Raw genomic sequence first — 24,720 nt, 5'->3', positions numbered from 1 at the left:
CTCCAACAAGAGAGGGTCTAATCATCACCCCTTGACATTCAATGGCATTATCTTCACTGAATCCCCCACTGTCAATATTCTGGGGGTTACCATTGACCAGAAACTGAACTGGACTAGCCATATAAACACTGTGGCTACAAGAGCAAGTCAAATGTTAGGAATCCTGCGGCGAATAACTCAGCTCCTGACTCCCAAAAGCATGGCCACCATTTACAAGGCATAAGTTAGGAATGTGTTGGAATACTCCCACTTGCCCGGATAAGTGCAGCTCCAACAACACTCAAAAATGTTCAACACCATCCAGGACAAAGCAGCTCATTTGATTGCACCCCCTTTCCACAAAAATTCACTCCTTCCATAATGTCAAACAGTAGCAGCATGTGTACCATCTACAAGATGCATTGCAGGAACTCACCAATGTTCCTTAGGCAGCACCTTTCAAACCCATAATCACTACCATCTAGAAAGACAGGGACTTGTTAGATCTTTGAAAGTGAATAGTTGAAATCCTTTGTGAGGGAGACAGAGTTTTACATAAGATTTTGTGACTCACAGTGGTCATTGACATCTGGGTAGGTCGCCGAGGAATCTGTTAGATCGGTCTTTGTCGCATCTGCCAATTAATGTGCAATATGGTGTGTTCAACCAGTTTCCTTGTTAATGCATATTTACCTTATGTTAATTAGGAATGTTGGAATACAAGATAGATATTGTAGATTGTTTTACTTTTCTGACTTTGTACAGTAAAATTTGTTTGTTTAAAACCAAGGAATCTTGTGTCTTTATTTCCGAGGGGGCAACTAGAATTTCAAACTTTGGCTGCATGGAACAAAAAATCTGAACTGGATGAAAACTAAGGGCGCGATCTACCGGCCGCACCCTGCCCGAACAGGGGCGCGACACAGGCAGTTGATGTCAGGAGAGCCCTCTTCCAGGATCTACCCGGCTCGCCACTACTCGCGAGATCTAATGGGATCTTGCGAGATGTCGCAATCTGGATCTCACCGATTGCCAAATCTGCATATTAGAGTGAGCAGCTAGTCTCACTCCAATATGCAGCTCGCTTGATCTACCAGAGGCATTGGAATCTAACCCCTTCGCCTCGGAGACCTTGCTATGAGATGAGAACTGGGAAGGAGAAAAGATAAGTAGAAGCTGATTGGTATATCAAGTTGTTCCTGGTGTTTTGTTGCAACTTGGGGGAGAACAGAGAACGTGTATACAGATCTCCTGGGGAAGATGCAAAGAGAGTTCTCTAAGAAAAGAATAGTTCAGAGGCTGTGCAATGGAGAAGGCGAAGGTGAGTTTTCCAATCGAAGGTGAGTGGAAATTGTGGGTGTCAGGCAACTGAGGCGGGAAGTCATTGACATAGCTGGTGAATGAGATCAAAAGAGCTATTTCAGGAGCAAGTGCTGTGCAGATTGGGAAAGGTATGCCATTATACTATGACATTTCTATGGTCAGATTGTACCCCTGGCCTAATCTGGTGCGAATAAAGGAACAAAACCGCCAGGTGGGAAATAACGGGATAATATTTAATGGACACGACAGGGATTGCACCCACCAACAGGAAATCTAGTGAAAACCCCACACTGCTTCCTTTGGAGAAGGCCAGCCTCTGCCTGGTTACGTGCTGCACTTAATAAGCCGTTTTTTTTCCAGGGTCAAGGCCCTTCCCCAGGGGCGGAAATCCCACTCGCCGAGTGGGACCAACCAATTAAAGGCTGGCGGCCCTTCATTGATCAGCAGCGTCACCAGGGAGAAGTTGCTGCCCCTAGTATTTCATCCGCCCGAGGCCTAAAATTGCATGGACGCTGGCGCTGGGGAGGTGATGGCAGAGGGGGGGTGTAGATCCTGGGGGGATTGGGACAATGATCAACATGGTCGGGAAGGTGGTTCAGTGGGCACTCCCTTCTTGATGCTGAGTCTCTCAATCAGGCGCTGAATGTTTTTCAATGAGGTAACCCCCCCCTCCCTGGAAGCCCCCCAAGGAATCACACCCAGGCTCACTTTTCAAGTTTCCTTATAGCAGGGCCCTCATCCGCTACTGGGTGAGCACCATGGCAATTGTACGAGGCCCTTCGGTGGGCATTAACTACTAATTAAAGGCCTCCATTGGCAGCAGGACAGAAAAGTCATCCATGGGCCTTCTCATCACAACTTAGGGAGAGGCCCCACCTGCCCAACTAAACGCCTTTGACCATCAAACTCACCATGGGGATGGTATTAAATTTCACACTTCGGATGGCATGGTATTTTGCAGCTGCTTGATGCCATGTATGGTGGAGGGACAGCTGAAGGTATGTGTGAAGCCAATCCTTGTTGTACCAGCCAGTGTACATTATAGTTTCTACTGAATGCCATTTGTCTGTTAATGCATGTTTCATCCTATGTTCATTTTGGGTTTGATTATTATGGTGAAAGTTTAAAATGTAAAATCTTGTCTATAGGTTTATTTCTATTGCTGTCATTTGGGGATTTGTTTTCATTTGCATTATTGTTCTGCATGGGGATCATCAGAATAGTGTCAATGTAAAGAGAGACCAGTCCAGCCCGTTGGGACATTGTAAAAATTAGATCCAAACCTGTCAGAAGTTAGGAAACTCCTGTACATGAAAAACGTAATAGAAGTTCGGAACTTGCTTTTGCAAATGGCAACTGCTGTTGGATCCATTGTTAATTTTAAAGCTTAGATTGATAGATTTTTATAGCCAAAGATATTAAGGCATATGGAGTGACGGCAGATTCATGGAATTGGGTTGCAGAGGAACCAAGATCCCCTTAAATGGCAAACAGCCTCAAGGAGCTGTTCCTGTGTTCCTAATGGACATATTTGGTGCGTGTTGGGGGACACATTTAGCCAAAACATCACGTTCCCTTATTATTCTTCAAAATATTGCATTGCGGTCATTCACATTCACCTTAGAGAGGAAAAACCCCACCTTTGATAGCGTAGCCCTCGCCCAGAACGTTACTGAGAGTGTCCCTCCACCCAGAGGTGAGGGTGCCACAACTGAGAAATGGCTGACACTTGGCCAGGAAGCAACATTGTGTTGTAATGTTGGGTATGGTGCAATCTTGCTGCTGTGTCCCAGGCAGATGCCAAATTGTCACTAACCTTTGCTGAGGTTTCAAACCACGCTATGAAGCCATTTTCCTTGCAGTAACGATCCATCATCGATGAGCTATTCTCCAAATCATCCCATTGCTCATCACATTTGTTTGCCAAGAGCACGGCAGGGATTGGCTCCCCGTTGGGCAGCTTGACTTTACTGTCCAAGTCGCTCTTCCATTTCAGAACTGCATCAAATGTCGAGCGTCTGGATACATCAAAGACTACGAATGCACCAACAGCTTCTTTATAATACACCCTCGTCATGTTGCCGAATCGTTCTTGACCTGCGGCAGCCAAAGGTTACCCAAAACTAAATGTAATAAATTCCACAAATAAGGACAATTTTTCTTTCTCCCCACCCCTCAACTAACATAGTGTGTGCAATACAGAAACAGGCCATTCAGTTCAGTTGGTCCATATTTTATGGAGCCTTTTATGCTCCACATGATCCTCTTCTTACATTACTTTATCTGACACTATTAATGTATACTTCTATTAATTTCTCCCTCATATACTTATGTAGCTCCACCTTCAATGTATTGTTAAGATACCGGACCAGGCTCCGACATTTGTTAGGATACCAGACAAGAGCCCAAAACACTTTTCTTAAAATTCATAAAACTGTGAGGAAAGGATACTTCACCCCAGGAGTGATGACTCTGGCCAATCGGTATCTTTTATGTTTCAACAAACTTTAATTTAAACACAGAATTAACCACATTAACTTCAAAGAAAATAGCTTTAAAATTATCAGTTAAACAGTTCTTAAACACAAAGAAAAACTTACTATCGCTACCTGCTACTAACTCCAATTATGCAACCCCCAATATAGTTCAAATGCCACTTATAAATAAAGTCAACCGAACAGGATTACTTGCTTATCTGTGCAGACCTTTGGACCAACCTGTAAATCCTTCTGTCTTGTCAGACTCTTCTGCTCAACTTGACAGCATTTGTTTAAGCTGCTGTTCAACTTAAAAACTTCAAGCAGCCAGCAAACTAGTCAGACCTGGCTCGTCCCATTAATTACAGCATCTGTATCCCACTATGATGTTCCATCACCTGCTTAGATAGGGCTACATACAATCCCTCATAAATTATCTACTCTCCAGGGCGTCTCTATGATGGCAAGTAAATGGGTAAAATTAATAATTTCCTCACCTTTTAGAACCTCTTATTTACAGCTTTAGCAGACACGGTCTTAACCTAGGTTCTTTAATGAAATTATTGCAACAAATACATACCCAAACTCAATTTTTAAAAAAACTTACTGCAACAGATATAAAATACAATATAGATACCAATTTCTTACATTCATCCCAGTATTTGTACTACTGTTCTTAGGGTGTGGATGAGACTGGCCAGGTGCCATATACTGGTCCATCCTAGCTGCCCTGAGAAGGTGATGGTGATCCTTATACTGTCGCAGCCAGTGTGGTGTGTTGGACATCCTGGGGAGTGTATGTCTGACATTGTGAAAGTTAAAGGGTAATAATGAAATGTCCTTGTATCTTGGGAAAATAAGCTTTCCAATATAAACAGGTGGCTTGGAATTGCCATGTTAAGAAATCATGGTTTAATGTCTGCCCCCAATGTCTGAGTATTATCGACGAGAAATGATTGTGCATGGAAATAAGTGAATCGAACAGCATCAAGTCTGACAAAAGTTGAGGATCCATTAATTTTAGCGCAGTGCTATGAACCAATAACATTCTATGACTTAAAAGGATTTGAGTGCAGTTAAATCAGAAATTCTTGTTTGGGAGAACTGACTTTGAAGTAAACAGATACAACTATTTACATGAATAGTCTGTTTGTAAATGATTCAGAATCAAGTATAATGTGAGGTCCTAACAGTGACAAATACCTTTGAGGCAGGCAAAATATAGTTTATAAAGGAGCTTCATTTCAACAGAGGGCACAAAAAAACAGAATGAAAGACATTCTCTGAATTTAGTTCGGCCAATCACCTATACTAGATATTTATAAAACCTGTTTCATTTTCTTCCCCAGTGGTGTCTTGTGTCTATTGGAAACATGTCATTTATTTACTCAAGTTTTTATTGAATTCTCTCGAGTCTGCTTTCACCTCCTTTCAGGCAGTCCATTCCAGATCACAACAGCTTGCTGTACAAAAATACGTTCTCTCACTTTGCCTATGGTTCTTTTGGCAATTAACTTCAATCTGCATCCTCTGGTTTACCAGTCCTACTGCCATTGGAAACGTTTCTCCACATAGACTCAATCAAAGAACACAGGAAATAGGAGTTGACCATTTGGCCTGTCAAGTGGGCTCCACCATTCAATACCATTATGGCTAATCTTGGGCTTCAAATCCATTTTCTGGCCTGTACCCCATGTCCCTTGAATTCCCTGAGAGACCAAACATCTGCCTATCTCCCTTGCCCTTCATGCTTTTGAGCACCTCTATTAAATCTTACTCTTCTCTGTGCTAAGAAGAAGCCCCAATTCTCCGGTTTTTTCGTAAAATAGCTGGAATTACATCAGCCCGTTAGCAACATACTGGGAGGAGGGAAGGCTGACAACATAGCATGGGAAGGCATCAGGGGCATGCCCAGTCTCTTAGCCGCAATGCCATTTTTGCCAACAGAAGGAAGGTTGGCAGATTGGCTGCCGACCGGGATCTCAATTGAGCCACCAAATAGGCCAATTAAGGTCACCCCAGGTCCAAGGACACTCTGCCCATATGGGGAGGGCAGGGGGTGGGGATGTTGGGCTCTACTGTGTGGAGAGGCCACCCAATGACACTTCGCGACCTCCCAGAGAGCCCTCCTTTTGGGTACTCCATCACTTATGGGGAGGCCTCCATAGTGATAGCAGCACCACCTGTGCCTCATGACCGCATGGTCATCACAAGCAATGGCGCTGCTGAGCTGACAGCTGTCTAACTGACCCAAATACTCATGGGAACAGGCTGCCTTCTGAATTGAGATGGCAGCCTTAGCCGCGACCATTTAAGTAGCCTCTAGCCTATTCAGGCCGAATCATTATTTTACAGGGACCATTACTTTCTTGCCTCTGTACTCTAAGCCTGTATTTATAAAGCCTAGGACCCCTATATGCCTTATAAGCTGCTGGATTCAGGTCTGTTCTTGCAATGCTGGGGTACAGAACTGCTCGGCATTCAAGTCTGTCATTAAAATGCCAGGGTACAGTACTGCTGGGTTCAGGTCTATTATTATAACACTAGCGTACAGTAATGCTGGGTTCAGGACTATTATTACAACACTAAGGTACAGTAATGCTGGGTTCAGGTCTGTTATTATAATACTAGGATACAGTACTGCTGGGTTCTGGTCTATTATTATAACACTAAGGTACAGTAATGTTGGGTTCAGGTCTGTTATTATAATACTAGGGCACAGTAATGCTGAGTTCAAGTCTATTATTATAATATTAGGGTATAGTAATGTTGGGTTCAGGTCTATTATTACAATACTAGGATACAGTAATACTGGATTCAGGTCTGTTATTACAATACTAATCTTCAGTGCTGCTGGGTCCAGCTCTATTATTATAATACCAGGGTACAGTAATGCTGGGTTCAGGTCTATTATTATAACACTAGGATACAGTACTGCTGGGATCAGGTCTACTATTATAATACAAGGGTACAGTAATGGTGGGTTCTGGTCTATTATTATAATACCAGGGTACAGTACTGCTGGGTTCAGGTCTGTTATTATAATACGAGGGTACAGTACTGCTGGGTTCAGGTCTGTTATTATAATACGAGGGTACAGTACTGCTGGGTTCAGGTCTGTTATTATAATACTAGGATACAGTAATGCTGGGTTCAGGTCAATTATTATAATACAAGGGTACAGTAATGGTGGGTTCTGGTCTATTATTATAATACTTGGGTACAGTAATGCTGGGATCAGGTCTGTTATTATAATACTAGGGTACAGTACTGCTGGGTTCAGGTCTATTATTATAATACTAGGGTACAGCAATGCTCGGTTCAGGTCTGTTATTATAACACTAGGGTACAGTAATGCTGGGTTCAGGTCTATTATTATAATACTAGGGTACAGTACTGCTGGGTTCAGGTCTATTATTATAATACTAGCGTACAGTAATGCTGGGATCAGGTCTGTTATTATAACACTAGGGTACAGTAATGCTGGGTTCAGGACTATTATTCCAGTACGAGGGTACAGTACTGCTGGGTTCAGGTCTATTATTATAATACTAAGGTACAGTAATGCTGGGTTCAGGTCTGTTATTATAATACTAAGGTACAGCAATGCTGGGTTCAGGTCTATTATTATAATACAAGGTACAGTAATGCTGGGTTCAGGTCTATTATTATAAAACTAGGATACAGTACTGCTGGGTTCAGGTCTGTTATTATAACACTAGGGTACAGTAATGCTGGGTTCTGGTCTATTATTATAACACTAAGGTACAGTAATGCTGGGTTCAGGTCTGTTATTATAATACTAGGGCACAGTAATGCTGAGCTCAAGTCTATTATTATAATATTAGGGTGTAGTAATGCTGGGTTCAGGTCTATTACTACAATACTAGGATACAGGAATGCTGGATTCAGGTCTGTTATTACAATATTAATCTTCAGTGCTGCTGGGTCCAGGTCTATTATTATAATACCAGGGTACAGTAATGCTGGGTTCAGGTCTATTATTATAATACTAAGGTACAGTAATGCTGGGTTCAGGTCCATTATTATAACACTAGGGTACAGCAATGCTGGGTTCAGGTCGATTATTATAAAACTACGGTGGAGTAATGCTGGGTTCTGGTCTATTATTGAAACACTAGGTACAGTATTGCTGGGTACAGGTCTGTTATTATAGTACTAGGGCACAGTAATGCTGAGTTCAGGTTTATTATTATAATATTAGGGTACAGTAATGCGGGGTTCAGGTCTATTATTATCATAGTTTATCATAGCATTTACAGTGCAGAAGGAGGCCTTTCGGCCCATCGCGTCTGCACCGGCTCTTGGAAAGAGCACCCTACCCAAGGTCAACATCTCCACCCTATCCCCATAACCCAGTAACCCCACCCAACACAAAGGGCAGTTTTGAACACTAAGGTCAATTTATCATGGCCAATCCACCTAACATGCACATCTTTGGACTGTGGGAGGAAACCGGAGCACCCGGAGGAAACCCACGCACACACGGGGAGGACGTGCAGTCTCCGCATAGACAAAGCCCCGAGCCGGAATCAAACCTGGGACCCTGGTGCTGTGAAGAAATTGTGCTATCCACAATGCTATAATACGAGGGTACAGGAATGCTCGGCTCAAGTCTGTTATTATATTACAAAGGTACAGCGCTGTTGGGTCCAGGTCTATTATTATAATACTAGGGTACAGTAATGCTGGGTTCAGGTCTATTCTTATCATACTAGGATACAGTAATGCTGGGTTTAAATCTGTTATTATAATACTAAGCTTCAGCGCTGCTGGGTCCAGGTCTATTATTATAATACTTGGGCACAGTAATGCTGGGTTCAGGTCTATTATTATAACACTAGGGTACAGTACTGCTGGGTTCAGGTCTATTATTATAAAAGAAGGGTACAGTAATGCTGGGTTCTGGTCTATTATTATAATATTAGGGTACAGTAATGCTGGGTTTGGGTCTATTACTATAATTCTATGGTACAATATTGCTGGGTCCAGGTCTATTATTATAATATTAGGGTACAGTAGTGCTGGGTTCAGGTCTATTATTCTAATACTAGGGTACAGTAATGCAAGGTTCAGGTCTGTCATTGTAAAACTAAGATCCAGTAATGCTGGGTTCAGGTCTATTATTAGAACACAAGGGTACAGTAATGCTGGGTTCTGGTCTATTATTGTAATACTAGCGTACAGTAATGCGGGGTTCAGGTCAGTTATTATAATACTAAGGGTCAGCGCTGCTGGGTCCAAGTCAATTATTATAATACTCGGGTACACTAATGCTGGGTTCAGGTCTGTTATTATAATACTAGGTTACAGTAATGGTGGGTTCAGGTCTATTATTCCAGTCACGAGGGCACAGTAATGCTGGGTTCAGGTCTGTTATAATAATACTAGGATACAGTAATACTGGGTTCAGGTCTGTTATTATAGTACTAGGATTCAGTAATGCTCGGTTCAGGTCTACTATTATAAAACTAGGATACAGTACTGCTGGGTTCCTATCTATTATTATAACACTAAGGTACAGTAATGCTGGGTTCAGGTCTGTTATTATCATACTAGGGCACAGTAATGCTGAGTTCAAGTCTATTATTATAATATTAGGGTATAGTAATGCTGGGTTCAGGTCTATTATTATAATACTTGGGCACAGTAATGCTGGGTTCAGGTCTATTATTATCACACTAGGGTACAGTACTGCAGGGTTCAGGTCTATTATTATAATACTAGGGCACAGTCATGCTGGGACAGGTCTATTATTATAATACTAGGGTACAGTACTGCTGGGTTCAGGTGATTACTATAATATTAGGGTACAGTACTGCTGGGTTCTGGTCTATTATTATAATTCTATGGTACAGTATTGCTTGGTCCAGGTCTATTATTATAATATTAGGGTCCAGTACTGCTGGGTTCAGGTCTATTATTATAATACTAGGGTACAGTAATGCTAGATTCAGGTCTGTTATTCTAAAACTAAGATCCAGTAATGCCGGGTTCAGGTCTATTATTATAACACAAGGGTACAGTAATGCTGGGTTCTGGTCTATTATTATAATATTAGGGTATAGTAATGCTGGGTTCAGGTCTATTATTATAATACTTGGGCACAGTAATGCTGGGTTCAGGTCTATTATTAGAACACAAGGGTACAGTAATGCTGGGTTCTGGTCTATTATTGTAATACTAGCGTACAGTAATGCGGGGTTCAGGTCAGTTATTATAATACTAAGGGTCAGCGCTGCTGGGTCCAAGTCAATTATTATAATACTGGGATACAGTAATGCTGGGTTCAGGTCTGTTATTATATTACTAGGGTACAGTACTGCTGGGTTCAGGTCTATTATTATATGACTAGTGTACAGTAATGCTAGGTTCAGGTCTGTCATTATAAAACTAAGATCCAGGAATGCTGGGTTCAGGTCTATTATTATAACACAAGGGTACAGTAATGCTGGGTTCTGGTCTATTATTATAATACTGGGATACAGTAATGCTGGGTTCAGGTCTGTTATTATATTACTCAGGTACAGTACTGCTGGGTTCAGGTCTATTATTATATTACTATGGTACAATAATGCTAGGTTCAGGTCTGTAATTATAAAACTAAGATCCAGTAATGCTGGGTTCAGGTCTATTAATATAACACAAGGGTACAGTAATGCGGGGTTCAGACCGGTTATTATAATACTGGGATAAAGTAATGCTGGAATCAGGTCTGTTATTATAATACTCGGGTACACTAATGCTGGGTTCAGGTCTGTTATTATAATACTAGGTTACAGTAATGGTGGGTTCAGGTCTATTATTCCAGTCACGAGGGCACAGTAATGCTGGGTTCAGGTCTCTTATAATAATACTAGGATACAGTAATACTGGGTTCAGGTCTGTTATTATAGTACTAGGATTCAGTAATGCTCGGTTCAGGTCTACTATTATAAAACTAGGATACAGTACTGCTGGGTTCCTATCTATTATTATAACACTAAGGTACAGTAATGCTGGGTTCAGGTCTGTTATTATCATACTAGGGCACAGTAATGCTGAGTTCAAGTCTATTATTATAATATTAGGGTATAGTAATGCTGGGTTCAGGTCTATTATTATAATACTTGGGCACAGTAATGCTGGGTTCAGGTCTATTATTATCACACTAGGGTACAGTACTGCAGGGTTCAGGTCTATTATTATAATACTAGGGCACAGTCATGCTGGGACAGGTCTATTATTATAATACTAGGGTACAGTACTGCTGGGTTCAGGTGATTACTATAATATTAGGGTACAGTACTGCTGGGTTCTGGTCTATTATTATAATTCTATGGTACAGTATTGCTTGGTCCAGGTCTATTATTATAATATTAGGGTCCAGTACTGCTGGGTTCAGGTCTATTATTATAATACTAGGGTACAGTAATGCTAGATTCAGGTCTGTTATTCTAAAACTAAGATCCAGTAATGCCGGGTTCAGGTCTATTATTATAACACAAGGGTACAGTAATGCTGGGTTCTGGTCTATTATTGTAATACTAGGGTACAGTAATGCGTGGTTCAGATCAGTTATTATAATACTAAGGGACAGCGCTGCAGGGTCCAAGTCAATTATTATAATACTAGGGTACAGTAATGCTGGGTTCAGGTCTGTTATTATAACACTAGGGTACAGTAATGCTGGGTTCAGATCTGTTATTATAATACTGGGTTACAGTATTGCTGGGATCAGATCTGTTATTATAATACTCGGGTACACTAATGCTGGGTTCAGGTACGTTATTATAACACTAGGGTACAGTAATTCTGGAATCAGGTCTGTTATTATAATACTAGGGTACAGTAATGCTGGGTTCAGGTCTGTTATTATAATACTGGGTTACAGTATTGCTGGGATCAGATCTGTTATTATAATACTCGGGTACACTAATGCTGGGTTCAGGTACGTTATTATAACACTAGGGTACAGTAATTCTGGAATCAGGTCTGTTATTATAGTACTAGGGCACAGTAATGCTGAGTTCAGGTTTATTATTATAATATTAGGGTACAGTAATGCTGGGTTCAGGTCTATTATTATCATAGTTTATCATAGCATTTACAGTGCAGAAGGAGGCCTTTCGGCCCATCGCGTCTGCACCGGCTCTTGGAAAGAGCACCCTACCCAAGGTCAACATCTCCACCCTATCCCCATAACCCAGTAACCCCACCCAACACAAAGGGCAGTTTTGAACACTAAGGTCAATTTATCATGGCCAATCCACCTAACATGCACATCTTTGGACTGTGGGAGGAAACCGGAGCACCCGGAGGAAACCCACGCACACACGGGGAGGACGTGCAGTCTCCGCATAGACAAAGCCCCGAGCCGGAATCAAACCTGGGACCCTGGAGCTGTGAAGAAATTGTGCTATCCACAATGCTATAATACGAGGGTACAGGAATGCTCGGCTCAAGTCTGTTATTATATTACGAAGGTACAGCGCTGTTGGGTCCAGGTCTATTATTATAATACTAGGGTACAGTAATGCTGGGTTCAGGTCTATTCTTATCATACTAGGATACAGTAATGCTGGGTTTAAATCTGTTATTATAATACTAAGCTTCAGCGCTGCTGGGTCCAGGTCTATTATTATAATACTTGGGCACAGTAATGCTGGGTTCAGGTCTATTATTATAACACTAGGGTACAGTACTGCTGGGTTCAGGTCTATTATTATAAAAGAAGGGTACAGTAATGCTGGGTTCTGGTCTATTATTATAATATTAGGGTACAGTAATGCTGGGTTTGGGTCTATTACTATAATTCTATGGTACAATATTGCTGGGTCCAGGTCTATTATTATAATATTAGGGTACAGTACTGCTGGGTTCAGGTCTATTATTCTAATACTAGGGTACAGTAATGCAAGGTTCAGGTCTGTCATTGTAAAACTAAGATCCAGTAATGCTGGGTTCAGGTCTATTATTAGAACACAAGGGTACAGTAATGCTGGGTTCTGGTCTATTATTGTAATACTAGCATACAGTAATGCGGGGTTCAGGTCAGTTATTATAATACTAAGGGTCAGCGCTGCTGGGTCCAAGTCAATTATTATAATACTGGGATACAGTAATGCTGGGTTCAGGTCTGTTATTATATTACTAGGGTACAGTACTGCTGGGTTCAGGTCTATTATTATATGACTAGTGTACAGTAATGCTAGGTTCAGGTCTGTCATTATAAAACTAAGATCCAGGAATGCTGGGTTCAGGTCTATTATTATAACACAAGGGTACAGTAATGCTGGGTTCTGGTCTATTATTATAATACTGGGATACAGTAATGCTGGGTTCAGGTCTGTTATTATATTACTCAGGTACAGTACTGCTGGGTTCAGGTCTATTATTATATTACTATGGTACAATAATGCTAGGTTCAGGTCTGTAATTATAAAACTAAGATCCAGTAATGCTGGGTTCAGGTCTATTAATATAACACAAGGGTACAGTAATGCGGGGTTCAGGTCAGTTATTATAATACTAAGGGACAGCGCTGCTGGGTCCAAGTCAGTTATTATAACACTAGTGTACAGTAATGCTGGGTTCAGACCGGTTATTATAATACTGGGATAAAGTAATGCTGGAATCAGGTCTGTTATTATAATACTCGGGTACACTAATGCTGGGTTCAGGTCTGTTATTATAATACTAGGTTACAGTAATGGTGGGTTCAGGTCTATTATTCCAGTCACGAGGGCACAGTAATGCTGGGTTCAGGTCTGTTATAATAATACTAGGATACAGTAATACTGGGTTCAGGTCTGTTATTATAGTACTAGGATTCAGTAATGCTCGGTTCAGGTCTACTATTATAAAACTAGGATACAGTACTGCTGGGTTCCTATCTATTATTATAACACTAAGGTACAGTAATGCTGGGTTCAGGTCTGTTATTATCATACTAGGGCACAGTAATGCTGAGTTCAGGTCTATTATTATCACACTAGGGTACAGTACTGCAGGGTTCAGGTCTATTATTATAATACGAGGGCACAGTCATGCTGGGACAGGTCTATTATTATAATACTAGGGTACAGTACTGCTGGGTTCAGGTGATTACTATAATATTAGGGTACAGTACTGCTGGGTTCTGGTCTATTATTATAATTCTATGGTACAGTATTGCTTGGTCCAGGTCTATTATTATAATATTAGGGTCCAGTACTGCTGGGTTCAGGTCTATTATTATAATACTAGGGTACAGTAATGCTAGATTCAGGTCTGTTATTCTAAAACTAAGATCCAGTAATGCCGGGTTCAGGTCTATTATTATAACACAAGGGTACAGTAATGCTGGGTTCTGGTCTATTATTGTAATACTAGGGTACAGTAATGCGGGGTTCAGATCAGTTATTATAATACTAAGGGACAGCGCTGCAGGGTCCAAGTCAATTATTATAATACTAGGGTACAGTAATGCTGGGTTCAGGTCTGTTATTATAACACTAGGGTACAGTAATGCTGGGTTCAGATCTGTTATTATAATACTGGGTTACAGTATTGCTGGGATCAGATCTGTTATTATAATACTCGGGTACACTAATGCTGGGTTCAGGTACGTTATTATAACACTAGGGTACAGTAATTCTGGAATCAGGTCTGTTATTATAATACTAGGGTACAGTAATGCTGGGTCCAGGTCTGTTATTATAACAATAGGGTACAGTAATGCTGGGTTCAGATCTGTTATTATAATATGGGATACAGTAATGCTGGGTTCAGGTCTGTTATTATCATACTAGGGCACAGTAATGCTGGATTCAGGTCTATTATTATAACACTAGGATACAGTACTGCTGGGTTCAGGTCTATTATTATAATACTAAGGTACAGTAATGCTGGGTTCAGGTCCATTATTATAACACTCGGGTACAGCAATGCTGGGTTCAGGTCGATTATTATAAAACTAGGGTGGAGTAATGCTGGGTTCTGGTCTATTATTATAACACTAGGTACAGTATTGCTGGGTTCAGGTCTGTTATTATCATACTAGGGTACAGTAATGCTGAGTTCAAGTCTATTATTATAATACCAGGGTACAGTAATGCTGGGTTCAGGTCTATTATTATAACACTAGGATACAGTACTGCTGGGTTCAGGTCTATTATTATAATACTAAGGTACAGTAATGCTGGGTTCAGGTCCATTATTATAACACTCGGGTACAGCAATGCTGGGTTCAGGTCGATTATTATAAAACTAGGGTGGAGTAATGCTGGGTTCTGGTCTATTATTATAACACTAGGTACAGTATTGCTGGGTTCAGGTCTGTTATTATCATACTAGGGTACAGTAATGCTGAGTTCAAGTCTATTATTATAATATTAGGGTATAGTAATGCTGGGTTCAGGTCTATTATTACAATACTAGGATACAGTAATGCTGGATTCAGGTCTGTTACTATCAAAGATTATCATAGAATTTACAGTGCAGAAGGAGGCTTTTCAGCCCATCGAGTCTGCACCGGCTCTTGGAAAGAGCACCCTACCCAAGGTCAACATCTCCACCCTATCCCCATAACCCAGTAACCCCACCCAACACTAAGGGCAATTTTGGACACTAAGATCAATTTATCATGGCGAATCCACCTAACCTGCACATCTTTGGGCTGTGGGAGGAAACCGGAGCACCCGGAGGAAACCCACGCACACACGGGGAGGGCGTGCAGACTCCGCATAGACAGTGCCCCAAGCCGGAATCGAACCTGGGACCCTGGAGCTGTGAAGAAATTGTGCTATCCACAATGCTATAATACGAGGGTACAGCGATGCTGGGTCCAGGTCCATTATTATAATACGAGGGTACAGTAATGCTGGGTTCAGGTCTATTCTTATCATACTAGGATACAGTAATGCTGGGTTTAGATCTGTTATTATAATACTAAGCTTCAGCGCTGCTGGGTCCAGGTCTATTATAATAATACTTGGGCACAGTACTGCTGGGTTCAGGTGATTATTATAATATTAGGGTCCAGTAATGCTGGGTTCTGGTCTATTATTATAATACTTGGGCACAGTAATGCTGGGTTTAGGTCTATTATTATAATATTAGGGTACAGTAATGCTGGGTTCAGGTGATTATTATAATATTAGGGTACAGTAATGCTGGGTTCTGGTCTATTATTATAATACTAGGGTAAAGTACTGCTGGGTTCTGGTCTATTATTATAATATGAGGGTACAGTAATGCTGTGTTCTGGTCTATTATTATAATTCTATGGTACAGTATTGCTGGGTTCAGGTCTATTATTAGAATACTAGGGTACAATAATGCTAGGTTCAGGTCTGTTATTATAAAACTAAGATCCAGTAATGCTGGGTTCAGGTCTATTATTATAACACAAGGGTACAGTAATGCTGGGTTCTGGTCTATTATTATAATACTAGGGTACAGTACTGCTGGGTTCAGGTCTATTATTATATTACTAGGGTACAGTAATGCTGGAATCAGGTCTGTTATTATAATACTAGGGTACAGTAATGCTGGGTTCAGGTCTGTTATTATAACACTAGGGTACAGTAATGCTGGGATCAGATCTGTTATTATAATACTAGGATACAGTACTGCTGAGATCAGGTCTGTTATTATAATACTCGGGTACACTAATGCTGGGTTCAGGTATGTTGTTATAACACTAGTGTACAGTAATGCTGGGTTCAGATCTGTTATTATAATACTGGGATACAGAAATGCTGGGTTCAGGTCTGTTATTATAACTCTAGGGTACAGTAATGTTGGTTTCATGTTTGTTATTATAGTACTAGGATTCAGTAATGCTGGGTTCAGGTCTGTTATTATCATACTAGGGCACAGTAATGCTGAGTTCAAGTTTATTATTATAATATTAGGGTATAGTAACGCTGGGTTCAGGTCTATTATTACAATACTAGGATACAGTAATGCTGGATTCAGGTCTGTTATTACAATACTAATCTTCAGTGCTGCTGGGTCCAGGTCTATTATTATAATACCAGGGTACAGTAATGCTGGGTTCAGGTCTATTATTATAACACTAGGATACAGTACTGCTGGGTTCAGGTCTATTATTATAATACTAAGGTACAGCAACGCTGGGTTCAGGTCTATTATTCCAGTACTAGGGTACAATAATGCTGGGTTCAGGTCTGTTATTATAACACTAGGGTACAGTAATGTTGGTTTCATGTTTGTTATTATAGTACTAGGATTCAGTAATGCTGGGTTCAGGTCTATTATTATAAAACTAGGATACAGTACTGCTGGGTTCTGGTCTATTATTATAACACTAAGGTACAGTAATGCTGGGTTCAGGTCTGTTATTATCATACTAGGGTACAGTAATGCTGGGTTCAGGTCTGTTATTATAATACTAGGTTACAGTAATGCTAGATTCAGGTCTGTTATTCTAAAACTAAGATCCAGTAATGCTGGATTCAGGTCTATTCTTATAACACAAGGGTACAGTAATGCTGGGTTCAGGTCTGTTATTATAACACTAGGGAACAGTAATGTTGGATTCATGTTTGTTATTATAGTACTAGGATTCAGTAATGCTGGGTTCAGGTCTATTATTATAAAACTAGGGTACAGTGCTGCTGGGTTCTGGTCTATTATTATAACACTAAGGTACAGTAATGCTGGGTTCAGGTCTATTATTATAATACTAAGGTACAGTAATGCTGGGTTCAGGTCTGTTATTATAACACTAGGGTACAGCAATGCTGGGTTCAGGTCGAATATTATAAAACTAGGGTGGAGTAATGCTGGGTTCTGGTCTATTATTATAACACTAGGTGCAGTATTGCTGGGTTCAGGTCTGTTATTATAATTCTATGGTACAGTATTGCTGGGTTCAGGTCTATTATTATAATACTTGGGCACAGTAATGCTGGGTTCAGGTCTATTATTATAATATTAGGGTACAGTAATGCTGGGTTCAGGTGATTATTATAATATTAGGGTACAGTAATGCTGGGTTCTGGTCTATTATTCTCATACTAGGGTAAAGTACTGCTGTGTTCTGGTCTATTATTATAATATGAGGGTACAGTAATGCTGTGTTCTGGTCAATTATTATAATTCTATGGTACAGTATTGCTGGGTTCAGGTCTATTATTATAACACTAGGTGCAGTATTGCTGGGTTCAGGTCTGTTATTATAATTCTATGGTACAGTATTGCTGGGTTCAGGTCTATTATTATAATACTTGGGCACAGTAATGCTGGGTTCAGGTCTATTATTATAATATTAGGGTACAGTAATGCTGGGTTCAGGTGATTATTATAATATTAGGGTACAGCAATGCTGGGTTCTGGTCTATTATTATAACACTAGGGTAAAGTACTGCTGTGTTCTGGTCTATTATTATAATATGAGGGTACAGTAATGCTGTGTTCTGGTCAATTATTATAATTCTATGGTACAGTATTGCTGGGTTCAGGTCTATTATTATAATACTAGGGTACAGTACTGCTGGGTTCAGGTCTATTATTATAATACTAGGGTACAGTAATGCTGGAATCAGGTCTGTTAGTATAATACTAGGGTACAGTAATGCTGGGTTCAGATCTGTTATTATAATACTGGGATACAGTACGGCTGGGTTCAGGTCTGTTATTATAATACTCGGGTACACTCATGCTGGGTTCAGGTAAGTTATTATAATACTGGGATACAGTAATGCTGGGTTCAGGTCTGTTATTATAATACTCGGTTACAGTATTGGTGGGTTCAGGTCTATTATTCCAGTATGAGGGTACAGTAATGCTGGGTTCAGGTCTGTTATTATAATACTAGGGGACAGTAATGCCGGGTGCAGGTCTATTATTATAATATGAGGGTACAGTAATGCTGGGTTCTGGTCTATTATTATAATACTAGTCTATTATTATATTACTAGGGTACAGTAATGCTGGAATCAGGTCTGTTATTATAATACTCAGGTACACTAATGCTGGGTTCAGGTCTGTTATTATAATACTAGGTTATAGTAATGGTGGGTTCAGGTCTATTATTCCAGTACTAGGGTACAGTAATGCTGGGTTCAGGTCTGTTATTATAACACTAGGGTACAGTAATGTTGGTTTCATGTTTGTTATTATAGTACTAGGATTCAGTAATGCTGGGTTCAGGTCTATTAATATAAAACTAGGATACTGTACTGCTGGGTTCTGGTCTATTATTATAACACTAATGTACAGTAATGCTGGGTTCAGGTCTGTTATTATCATACTTGGGCACAGTAATGCTGAGTTCAAGTCGATTATTATAATATTAGGGTACAGTAATGCTGGGTCCAGGTCTATTATTATAATACTAGGGTACAGTACTGCTGGGTTCAGGTGATTATTATAATATTAGGGTGCAGTAATGCTGGGTTCTTGTCTATTATTATAATACTAGGGTACAGTAATGCTGGGTTCCGGTCTATTATTATAATACTAGGGTAAAGTACTGCTGGGTTCTGGTCTATTATTATAATACTAGGGTACAGTAATGCTAGATTCAGATCTGTTATTCTAAAACTAAGATCCAGTAATGCTGGGTTCTGGTCTATTATTGTAATACTAGGGTACAGTAATGCGGGGTTCAGGTCAGTTATTATAATACTAAGGGACAGTGCAGCTGGGACCAAGTCAATTATTGCAATACTAGGGTACAGTAATGCTGGGATCAGGTCTGTTATTATAAAACTAGGGTACAGTAATGCTGGGATCAGGTCTATTATTCCAGTATGAGGGTACAGTAATGCTGGGTTCAGGTCGGTTATAATAATACTAGGATACAGTAATACTGGGTTCAGGTCTGTTATTATAATACTAGGGTACAGTAATGCTGGGTTCAGGTCTATTATTCCAGTACTAGGGTACAGTAATGCTGGGTTCAGGTCTGTTATTATAAAACTAGGATACAGTACTGCTGGGTTCAGGTCTGTTATTCCAGTATGAGGGTACAGTAATGCTGGCTTCAGGTCTATTATTCCAGTATGAGGGTACAGTAATGCTGGGTTCAGGTCTGTTATAATAATACTAGGATACAGTAATACTGGGTTCAGGTCTGTTATTATAATACTAGGGTACAGTAATGCTGGGTTCAGGTCTATTATTCCAGTACTAGGGTACAGTAATGCTGGGTTCAGGTCTGTTATTATAACACTAGGGTACAGTAATGTTGGTTTCATGTTTGTTATTATAGTAATCGGGTACACTAATGCTGGGTTCAGGTATGTTATTATAATACTGGGATACAGTAATGCTGGGTTCAGGTCTGTTATTATAATACTAGGTTACAGTAATGGTGGGTTCAGGTCTATTATTCCAGTATGAGGGTACAGTAATGCTGGGTTCAGGTCTATTATTCCAGTACTAGGGTACAGTAATGCTGGGTTCAGGTCTCTTATTATAACACTAGGGTTTGTTATTATAGTACTAGGATTCAGTAATGCTGGGTTCAGGTCTATTATTATAATATGAGGGTACAGTAATGCTGGGTTCTGGTCTATTATTATAATACTAGGGTACAGTACTGCTGGGTTCAGGTCAATTGTTATATTACTAGGGTACAGTAATGCTGGAATCAGGTCTGTTATTATAATACTCAGGTACACTAATGCTGGGTTCAGGTATGTTATTATAACACTAGTGTACAGTAATGCTGGATTCAGAGCTGTTATTATAATACTGGGATACAGTAATGCTGGGTTCAGGTCTGTTATTATAATACCAGGGTACAGTAATGGTGGGTTCAGGTCTATTATTCCAGTACGAGGGTACAGTAATGCTGGGTTCAGGTCTGTTATAATAATACTAGGATACAGTAATATTGGGTTCAGGTCTGTTATTATAATACTAGGGGACAGTAATGCTGGGTTCAGGACTATTATTCCAGTACTAGGGTACAGTAATGCTGGGTTCAGGTCTGTTATTATAACACTAGGGTACAGTAATGTTGGTTTCATGTTTGTTATTATAGTACTAGGATTCAGTAATGCTGGGTTCAGGTCTATTAGTATAAAACTAGGATACTGTACTGCTGGGTTCTGGTCTATTATTGTAACACTAAGGTACAGTAATGCTGGGTTTAGGTCTGTTATTATCATACTAGGGCACAGTAATGCTGAGTTCAAGTCTATTATTATAATATTAGGGTATAGTAATGCTGGGTCCAGGTCTATTATTATAATACTAGGGCACAGTCATGCTGGGACAGGTCTATTATTATAATACTAGGGTACAGTACTGCTGGGTTCAGCTGATTATTATAATATTAGGGTACAGTAATGCTGGGTTCTAGTCTATTATTATAACACTAGGATACAGTAATGCTGGGTTCAGGTCTATTATTATAATACTAGGGTACAGTACTGCTGGGTTCTGGTCTATTATTATAATATGAGGGTACAGTACTGCTGGGTTCAGGTCTATTATTATAATACTAGGGTACAGTAATGCGAGATTCAGCTCCGTTATTCTAAAACTAAGATCCAGTAATGCTGGGTTCAGGTCTATTATTATAACACAAGGGTACAGTAATGCTGGGTTCTGGTCTATTATTGTAATACTAGGGTACAGTAATGCAGGGTTCAGGTCAGTTATTATAATACTAAGGGACAGCGCTGCTGGGACCAAGTCAATTATTGCAATACTAGGGTACAGTAATGCTGGGATCAGGTCTGTTATTATAAAACTAGGGTACAGTAATGCTGGGATCAGGTCTGTTATTATAACACTAGGGTACAGTAATGCTGGGATCAGGTCTGTTATTATAAAACTTGCGTACAGTAATGCTGGAATCAGGTCTGTTATTATAATACTCGTGCACAGTAATGCTGGGTTCAGGTATGTTATTATAACACTAGTGTACAGTAATGCTGGGTTCAGATCTGTTATTATAATACTGGGATACAGTAATGGTGGGTTCAGGTCTATTATTCCAGTATGAGGGTACAGTAATGCTGGGTTCAGGTTGGTTATAATAATACTAGGATACAGTAATACTGGGTTCAGGTCTGTTATTATAATACTAGGGTACAGTAATGCTGGGTTCAGGTCTATTATTCCAGTACTCGGGTACAGTAATGCTGGGTTCAGGTCTGTTATTATAACACGAGGGTACAGTAATGTTGGTTTCATGTTTGTTATTATAGTACTAGGATTCAGTAATGCTGGGTTCAGGTCTATTATTATAAAACTAGGATACAGTACTGCTGGGTTCAGGTCTGTTATTCCAGTATGAGGGTACAGTAATGCAGGGTTCAGGTCTATTATTCCAGTATGAGGGTACAGTAATGCTGGGTTCAGGTCTGTTATAATAATACTAGGATACAGTAATACTGGGTTCAGGTCTGTTATTATAATACTAGGGTACAGTAATGCTGGGTTCAGGTCTATTATTCCAGTACTAGGGTACAGTAATGCTGGGTTCAGGTCTGTTATTATAACACTAGGGTACAGTAATGTTGGTTTCATGTTTGTTATTATAGTACTAGGATTCAGTAATGCTGGGTTCAGGTCTATTAGTATAAAACTAGGATACTGTACTGCTGGGTTCTGGTCTATTATTAAAACACTAAGGTACAGTAATGCTGGGTTCAGGTCTGTTATTATCATACTAGGGCACAGTAATGCTGAGTTCAAGTCTATTATTATAATATTAGGGTATAGTAATGCTGGGTCCAGGTCTATTATTATAATACTAGGGCACAGTCATGCTGGGACAGGTCTATTATTATAATACTAGGGTACAGTACTGCTGGGTTCAGCTGGTTATTATAATATTAGGGTACAGTAATGCTGGGTTCTAGTCTATTATTATAACACTAGGATACAGTAATGCTGGGTTCAGGTCTATTATTATAATACTAGGGTACAGTACTGCTGGGTTCTGGTCTATTATTATAATATGAGGGTACAGTACTGCTGGGTTCAGGTCTATTACTATAATACTAGGGTACAGTAATGCTGGGTTCAGGTCTATTATTCCAGTACTAGGGTACAGTAATGCTGGGTTCAGGTCTGTTATTATAACACTAGGGTACAGTAATGTTGGTTTCATGCTTGTTATTATAGTACTAGGATTCAGTAATGCTGGGTTCAGGTCTATTATTATAAAACTAGGATACAGTGCTGCTGGGTTCTGGTCTATTATTATAACACTAAGGTACAGTAATGCTGGGTTCAGGTCTGTTATTATAATACTAGGGTACAGTAATGCTGGGTTCAGGTCTATTATTCCAGTACTAAGGTACAGTAATGCTGGGTTCAGGTCTGTTATTATAACACTAGGGTACAGTAATGTTGGTTTCATGCTTGTTATTATAGTACTAGGATTCAGTAATGCTGGGTTCAGGTCTATTATTATAAAACTAGGATACAGTGCTGCTGGGTTCTGGTCTATTATTATAACACTAAGGTACAGTAATGCTGGGTTCAGGTCTGTTATTATCATACTAGGGCACAGTAATGCTGAGTTCAAGTCTATTATTATAATATTAGGGTATAGTAGTGCTGGGTTCAGGTCTATTATTACAATACGAGGATACAGTAATGCTGGATTCAGGTCTGTTATTACAATACTAATCTTCAGCGTTGCTGGGTCCAGGTCTATTATTATAATACTAAGGTACAGTAATGCTGGGTTCAGGTCCATTATTATAACACTAGGGTACAGCAATGCTGGGTTCAGCTCGATTATTATAAAACTAGGGTGGAGTAATGCTGGGTGCTGGTCTATTATTCTAACACTAGGTACAGTATTGCTGGGTTCAGGTCTGTTATTATCATACTAGGGCACAATAATGCTGAGTTCAAGTCTATTATTATAATATTAGGGTATAGTAATGCTGGGTTCAGGTCTATTATTACAATACTAGGATACAGAAATGCTGGATTCAGGTCTGTTATTATCATAGATTATCATAGAATTTACAGTGCAGAAGGAGGCCTTTCGGCCCATCGAGTCTGCACCGGCTCTTGGAAAGAGCACCCTACCCAAGGTCAACATCTCCACCCTATTCCCATAACCCAGTAACCCCACCCAACACTAAGGGCAATTTTGGACACTAAGGTCAATTTATCATGGCGAATCCACCTAACCTGCACATCTTTGGACTGTGGGAGGAAACCGGAGCACCCGGAGGAAACCCACGCACACATGGGGAGGACTTGCAGACTCCGTATAGAGAGTGCCCCAAGCCGGAATCAAACCTTGGACCCTGGAGCTGTGAAGAAATTGTGCTATCCACAATGCTATACTACGAGGGTACAGGAATGCTCGGCTCAAGTCTGTTATTATATTACGAAGGTACAGCGCTGTTGGGTCCAGGTCTATTATTATAATACTAGGGTACAGTAATGCTGGGTTCAGGTCTATTCTTATCATACTAGGATACAGTAATGCTGGGTTTAGATCTGTTATTATAATACTAAGCTTCAGCGCTGCTGGGTCCAGGTCTATTATTATAATACTTGGGCACAGTAATGCTGGGTTCAGGTCTATTATTATAACACTAGGGTACAGTACTGCTGGGTTCAGGTCTGTTATTATAACACTAGGTACAGTCATGCTGGGTTCAGGTCTGTTATTATAATACTAAGGTACAGTAATGCTGGGATCAGGTCTGTTCTAATACTAGAATATAGTAATGCTAGGTTCAGGGCTGTTATTATAATACTGAGGTACAGTAATGCTGGGTTCAGGTTTGTTATTATAACACTAGGTACAGTAATGCTGGGATCAGGTCTGTTCTAATACTAGAATATAGTAATGCTAGGTTCAGGTCGATTATTATAATACTTGGGTACAGTAATGCTCGGTTCAGGTCAACTATTATAACACTAAGATACAGTAATGCTGGGTCCAGGTCTGTTATTATATTGCTGGGGTACAGTAATGCTGGGTTCAGGTCTGTTA

The 24,720-nt window shown here is 40.0% G+C and overlaps 1 protein-coding gene across 1 annotated transcript in view; it reads right to left on the bottom strand.

The window, feature by feature from the left end:
* Positions 1-24,720, bottom strand: part of LOC140420725 (ras-related protein Rab-32-like) — a 98,710-nt gene that overhangs the window by 17,579 nt on the left and 56,411 nt on the right. Inside the window, exon 2 of the mRNA XM_072504718.1 lies at positions 3,119-3,399. Within this exon, the coding sequence (XP_072360819.1) occupies positions 3,119-3,399 (281 nt within the window). The remainder of the gene's footprint in view (positions 1-3,118; positions 3,400-24,720) is intronic.

Source organism: Scyliorhinus torazame, chromosome 1 (genome assembly GCF_047496885.1).
Source record: "Scyliorhinus torazame isolate Kashiwa2021f chromosome 1, sScyTor2.1, whole genome shotgun sequence".
NCBI lineage: Eukaryota > Metazoa > Chordata > Chondrichthyes > Carcharhiniformes > Scyliorhinidae > Scyliorhinus > Scyliorhinus torazame.
Note: the sequence above shows the minus strand (reverse complement) of the source record. Positions and strands in the feature narration are given on the sequence as shown.